General features: G+C 40.3%; 1 protein-coding gene across 1 annotated transcript in view; it reads right to left on the bottom strand.

Annotated features, from left to right (window-relative positions):
* Nucleotides 1-4,769: 4,769 nt before the first annotated feature.
* The window catches only part of LOC119596279 (protein FAM200B-like), a 2,402-nt gene continuing 172 nt past the window's right edge, over nucleotides 4,770-6,999 (bottom strand). Inside the window, exons 1-7 of the mRNA XM_037945443.1 lie at nucleotides 6,972-6,999; nucleotides 6,637-6,879; nucleotides 6,496-6,547; nucleotides 6,233-6,384; nucleotides 5,954-6,183; nucleotides 5,418-5,669; nucleotides 4,770-4,879 (exon numbers count right to left, since the gene is read on the bottom strand). The exon at nucleotides 6,972-6,999 is cut by the window's right edge and continues 172 nt beyond it. Coding sequence (XP_037801371.1) covers nucleotides 4,770-4,879; nucleotides 5,418-5,669; nucleotides 5,954-6,183; nucleotides 6,233-6,384; nucleotides 6,496-6,547; nucleotides 6,637-6,879; nucleotides 6,972-6,999 — 1,067 coding nt within the window. The remainder of the gene's footprint in view (nucleotides 4,880-5,417; nucleotides 5,670-5,953; nucleotides 6,184-6,232; nucleotides 6,385-6,495; nucleotides 6,548-6,636; nucleotides 6,880-6,971) is intronic.

Raw genomic sequence — 6,999 nt, 5'->3', positions numbered from 1 at the left:
AAAACATTTTAAATATAAAACATTATAATATAAACTATAGTAATATATATATAATATATATATATTATATTTTTATTATATATAAAATTTTAACCACATGACCGTACTCATTTTGAAAAAATGTACAAAGGTAGAATGAAAATATCTTCACAATACATTTGACCGGTTTCATTTTTCAAAAGACTGACGAAGCACAATCAAAACCCCGGTCAATACACTCTTGTTGTGAAGAATTCTTCTCATTCATACCTTTTATCATATATATACAATTCCACACACACCACACCACACACATAATGTATGTGTATGATATTGTATCTTAAAAGACACTTCATTACGCAAAATATTGTCGGGCACTTTTATTTGCTGAATAGTGACTTGATTATGATGTTTGTGACAATTACTGTAAATAAATTATTGTTATGAAATTACGCGGCGCCTGCCATATTTCTGTTCATTGTATATGTATGATGTAGTGGCCGCTCTGCGCGTATGAGACGTGCCGAGGGTAGCCGGAGGCACTTCACCTTATTCTTTATTTGTGATTGTGCAACTGAAATGCAAGTTAAGCAAGTATGTACTGATAAATATGAAATCATATTTTCGATATAAAAATTATTTAGGGTAACGCTGATACGCTTAAATTAATATTATTAGGAAATTGTTTATCTACAGTTATATTTGAATTTTTAATCAAGTTGTTATTATTTGCATAATGAGTTTGTGTTCAGAAATTGCTTATTCTATCTCAGTTTATGTCATAATCAACGATAACAACAATTTATAAACAAAATTAATATCGCAAATGCAATAATGTATATACACTATTCCCCCTATCAAGCAGACGACCCGTCTGCTCTGACATACTAAACATGAAACAAACTACAGAAATTTAAATAAAATTAGTCCTCAGAAACACAAAAATCTTTCATCCAGCGCGCTTTCTTCGCTCTCACTGGGGTCGCTCTGGAGGAGTGTTGGGTGGCGGTAGTTGGCAGTGGCACCCGAGGGGTATCTTCTGCCCCAAGACCTGGCTCATGGTCCCATTGACGTCTGTTGCATCGCCCTCACCGTCCAAATGCTCGTCCTCATCTCGGTCGCGTCGCCACGTCCTCATCGCCGCTACTGGGGCTAACGTCATCTTCTTTTTCACCATGGCCCCAGGAGTAGCTTCCTGGCCATGGTAACGCCACAGCCGGTGCGCCAGTCCTCGAGGAAGTCAGGCAACGGCGCCACACCAACCAACTCCTCGCTCCCGACGTCTCTTCTGGATGCTCCACTTCCTCAAAGTGCCCGCTTTCCACCTGCTGCCCTTCTGGGCCTTATCGGAGAAGTATATATATATGTATAATGATAATAATAATTACAACACTGTAACCCCTCCCCTGGTCCAACAAGGTTCCGCCCAACTGCTACGCCATCAGCCAGCTGCAGGTTTTGAATGGGCTCCACGAGGCCCTCTACTCCACGCATCACTCTTGACAGTCGACACCGGATTCTAGACTCTGTCCTGGGGACAAGGTGCAGTCGTTCAGGCGTAACTACCTCTGCACAGCCAACTTCTGGAAGCAAGGGCACATCTTCACTGTGCACCCTCACCAGCTTCCGTCCAAGGTCGACACACGCCTTACTCTGCGTCAGGTAGTCAAGGCCCAGCAAGCAGTGCTCGTCCAGATCGGCCACATACACCGGCAGCCGATGCACCGTGCTGCCCACGCCAATACGAGCCTCCACTGGCCCCTTGAGCTGCACACAATGCCCCGTTACAACACACAGTCTCTGTGGTGCATCTGGAAGTCGCATAGTGGCCAACATATCAGGCCGCAGTACCTGCCACAGTCCTGCTGTGGCAGGTACTGCTGGAAGGCATCAGAATCCATCCGGTTGAGAGGACGTGTTCTCCGCTCCCTCCGACACCAACTACGTCTGTGCCCTTCCTCACCGCAGCCCCAACACAAGCCTTGGAAAGTCCTCGGGCTCACCTTCCTCAATGCTACCTTCTCCACTTTAGCTTCCGGCCCCGGAGGTCACGGCGGGGCTGAGCAGCTGGCCCTAGGCCACTCGTTGCCTTCAGGAAGGCCTCGAACTCCAAGGCCCTCGCCAGCGCCACCTGCAGGTCCTCAGGGTGTGCCTGCTTGACGTAGATTTGCAGCTGCTGGTCCTGCAAAGCGTCAACAAAGAAATCGCGGGCCAGGACCACGATCATCTCTTCCGCAGCCGCAGGGTACGACCTCCTTACCAGCGCCTCCACATCCTGCGCCAGTTGGAACAGTGTCTCGCCACGCTCACGAGTCCGCTTCTTCATATATATAATATATATATATATATATATATATATATATATATATATATATATATATATATATATATATATTGCTATACCAGTGGGTCTTTGTCTCTGTGCGAAACATGTGTTAACATGAAAAGGATGACCTGGCATGTGTTAACATGAAGGGACCTGGGCAAACATGACGCAACTGGCTGTGAGTGGAGCGGAGGAACAAGCCAAGGGAGACGAGTTAGGGTGCGCTTCCGGTGAAGACCTGGTGTGTGCCCTTGTGACCTGATAAACTTTGTGTGCCTGTTATAAGCTGTATCTGCAGTGTGACATGCTGTTTCCCCCTGTATTGTGCCTATAGAAAAGTGTACGGGTAAATAACTTGTGTAAATAAAGAAAAGACTGTCATCATGTGTTTTTTTCGTGCCCCTGCTCGCCACGTGGCGTTTCCCCTCGTGGTGTTCTGGGACGCTGTGGTGCTCGGTGCCTCTTGGAGCTGTTCAATGTTCACGACCCTGTGGATAGCACGCCGTCTGCCTAGCCTGCCTTGTGTTGGTGGCAGAGAGACGAGGCGGTCGGTGTAACAATATATATATAATATAATATATATTATATATATAAATAATATATATATATAATATATATATATATATATATATATATATATATATAGATTTATATTTATATTTACCATATATCACTCATAACATATTGCAGATATGAGTATATGTATTTACATGTAGATGTACATATAATAACGCAAACGCATAACACACACACACCACCACACACCACACACACACACACACCACACACACCCAGCATATATCTATATATATATATAGATATATATATATATAATAGTGTGTGTGTGTGTGTGTGTGTGTTGTGTGTGTGTGTGTGTGTGTGTGTGTGTGTGTGTGTGTGTATACTGTATCAATATATGCTTTGCAATCCATGGTTAGATCTACCTTGCACAGAAGTGTGAGTAAAACTTGGTTCATGGAATAATCTTGTTATCTAAGAAATCTAGATTTTTGAAAATTTTATTTATCAATCATACACACAATTTATAATATATATATATATATATATATAATATATATTATATTATATTATATATATATATATATTTCTCCTTCTTGTTTTCATTTACTCTATTTGTTTATTTATTATTATAATTTTTTATCGTAGTGCGCATACAGGTGAAGTTTAAAAAGATAAAGCTCCGAACCATTTTCTGTGACGCGTCGGCTTATAGGAAAAGAGCAAACCAGAGGGTAGACTTTTTCCAATTACATCTTTGGATAAGGTAGGGGGTCAGGGAGAAAGAAAAAGATTGGAGTGATACTGAATGATGATAATCATGATACTAGTGATAATGATTAATTCATAATATCAAATATATTTACAAAATCATACTAATTATCATATTAATGATAAAAAAGATGATGATAATTATGATAATAATATTGATAACAATAACAGCGATCATAATGATAATGGTATAAAAAATAGAGCCAGGTAACCGATAGACGAGTAAAAAACTATAAATGAAATCTCATGAACACGAGGTCTCAGAAGCAAAATGGCCATTAAGTTGCTGGCGAGAATATCCCGCTGTGTGTGCGCATATCATGCAGCGCAAATAAAATAAAGGGTTTAAAAGAATATGCAACTGGTAAAGACATCGTGGAGAAAAAGTAAGTGAATAATCGATTAATGGACTATAATTGGAAAACATAAGAAGGACCTTCTTATAGGTTTCCACTCGAGCGCGCATTCCTGAAATATTGGGAATCCATGAGCAGGTGATTAAAAGGGAGGGAATTTGTCGAATTTACAAAATAATACAAAACGTTCAGTGAAGAGATGGCACGACCGAGAGGGAAATGCGGAAGAGAGAAATTCTTAGAGGAATCTTCAACTAGTCGTAGCAGATATAAAGGAAGAAATGCCAGCATAATTGTAGTAGTAAAAATGACGAGATGAGTTCGTAGGTTAACATATACTAACTCTAAGCCAAATTTGGTCTCTTGAGAATATTGCAAAAGGTACTACTTCCCGTAGTTCCATTAAGACCAAAAGCATTCTGGCGGTCACATCGAAAGAAAAGAAAAAGACCCAATAAAGTGAATGTAAGTAAAATACGAGGGACAAATTCAGTAAACACTGAAAGTCGGGATTATGTGTTTCTCTTGTTAGTGAGAACGAAAATAAATAAGAATGAGCGGTACTTTGTTAAGGTGTTGTGTTTGTGTTAATTAGAGCATTCATGTGCCCAGGCTCATCGGTGTAATTAGCTCACTGCGCTAGCCGATTAATAAGTCGGGGGCTTATCAGAAAGTTATTGTAAAATTATCATTTATTGTGTAAAAAACAAACACAAAACAGAGCAAAGTAAAACACAAAGCAAAGACATAAAAAAAACATAAAACACAGTTAAGACATAACGAAGTACATAAAATTAAAAATATAAAGCCACCTTCTCTCACGTCTGCTGCAACACAAACCACTTAGCTCTGTATTGCCGAGACCTCCGCTGCAAATCACAGCCACTGGTCCAGCAGCCAACAACCCTGAGACTCTGGGACAATGTAGCTGTCAGAGCAGTTTTCTTTAACCTTTTTTCATCACGACCCAGTTTGATTTTCTGTGTTACCATTCACAACCCAGAATGTCCATTTTATCGTACCTTTCTCTTCATAAACTTGATATCAGTTATATTGCGCGCGCGCGCGCACATACAACACTACACACAACACACACACACACAACAAACACACACACACACACACACACACACACACACACACACACACACCTATATAAAACTGGCTATATTGAAAACATGTTAAGTTTACCTAAAAAGTTATAAATATACGAAATCGGAGTAAAGTTGAATACACTGCTGCAAGGAAAAATAGTCTGCACTTACGTGTTCAGTGTGACTGGTGTGTGCCTGCTTGTCTTTCGTTATCTATTCCAGTCTGGCTTGCAGGAGGATAACGCCACACGCATGTCGGCTGTAGGATTGAGTCGATTCTTTCTTTGCTTTTTAGTTTTGTCAAGGTTGAGAACCCAGCTTCACACAAGTATGTAGTTGTAAAGGGGATCAAAAGTAAAATACTTTTCTTACTTAGATGTGGATATTCCTTGGAAACACTTATCCAGAAAGATGATAGAGGTGATGACTGCATCTTGATTCTTAATGATGTATCACTTGTCAGATGAAGTTCATTTTCTTCATCAGGTGTAAGGTTTAGCCCTATAACAGCTTCTGGTTTTTCAAATGCAAAAGGGTCCTTCACCCAATGGTTGTCTCTTATGTTCTTAAGGTTTTCTTCAGGAAAATACTGTTCAAACTGCTTCACAAAGAATGGAGGTGCAGCTGTATATCACATTTCAATTTCTTCATGGTTTCTTCACTGGTGTTATTATGTTCTTCAATATGCTGCAAAAGTTTTGGGAACATATAGTAAAGAGGTTGATCAACAAGCCTTGCTTGCCAAAGCATTATTGACTTTTTAAATGCTTCTACTTTCTCACAGTGTCGGAATACATCAGTTTCTTTCCCTTGCAGTTTTAGATTAAGCTCATTTAGCTTTGAGAAAATGTCTGATAAATATGAAAGTTTTAGAATCCACTCATCATTGCAAAACAAGCTTGCCATACTGGATTTTTTCTCGAGAAGAAAAATATGAATTTCCATTCTTAGCTCATAAACCCTTGTTAGAATTCTCCCGCGGGAGAGCCATCGAACTTCCGTATGGTACAAAAGGTGTGAATGATCAGCTCCCATCTCCAGGCACAAGAGTTCAAACAACCGACTGTTAAGTGCACTTCCTTTGATTGTGTTGATAACTTTCACGTCATTCAAAACACCTCTGAGATTTCTGGGATACCTTTGGCAGCAGCGCTTCACAGTGGATGAAACAATGTTCTCCAAATTACATCATTACGGCTGCTTCTGATAATTTTGTCACAACACCGCTCTTTTTCCAGTCATATTTGCTGCTCCATCGGTTGTAATTCCTTTGCATTGGCCCATTCAGCTTGTATTTTCCAACTATGCAGTCATTCAGCACTCCTGTATATCTCAGATCCTGATGAATGAGTAGGTAAGGTTAAGCAGCAAAGCATATCTTCCAAAATTCATCTTCCTGTACGTATCTGATCGTACACCAGGAGCACTGCACAGTTAGATATATCAGTACTTTCGTCCAGCTGAATAGCAAATTCTCCAGCAGTCTGTAGGTGTCACACCAGCTGAAGTTCCAAATTTTCTGCGATATCAAGTTATCCGCCGTGACACTGTTGTATCACTGATTGGGACACATTGGATCTTGTCTGCCGACTTTCCATCGAGCATAGTGCTCACTATATCCACGTAAGATGGGAGAATAAGTTTCTCACCACATGTGTATGGTACTTTCTCTTTTGCAATGCGACATGAAACTAAATATGATGCTAATTGTGCTTTGTCATTAAGAGTGGTTGCTGTATTTAGAACTTTCACTGACATCTTCATTTGTTCCTTTCTTCTCTGGAAATAGTCAACTGGTTTTGTAGCCAGACTAGGATGCTTGGTTTCGAGATGTCTCTTTAATTGTGATGGCTTTAAACTCTCATTTGCGAGAGCTTCACTGCAAATCACACACTGAGGCCTTGGTCTCCCTTTTCCTATTCACACTTGACGAAGCCATACTTCAGAAACTCGT

The sequence above is a fragment of the Penaeus monodon genome, chromosome 37, assembly GCF_015228065.2.
Source record: "Penaeus monodon isolate SGIC_2016 chromosome 37, NSTDA_Pmon_1, whole genome shotgun sequence".
In the NCBI taxonomy this organism is placed as follows: domain Eukaryota; kingdom Metazoa; phylum Arthropoda; class Malacostraca; order Decapoda; family Penaeidae; genus Penaeus; species Penaeus monodon.
The sequence above is the reverse complement of the archived record's forward strand: the minus strand, read 5'-3'. Positions and strand labels throughout refer to the sequence as shown.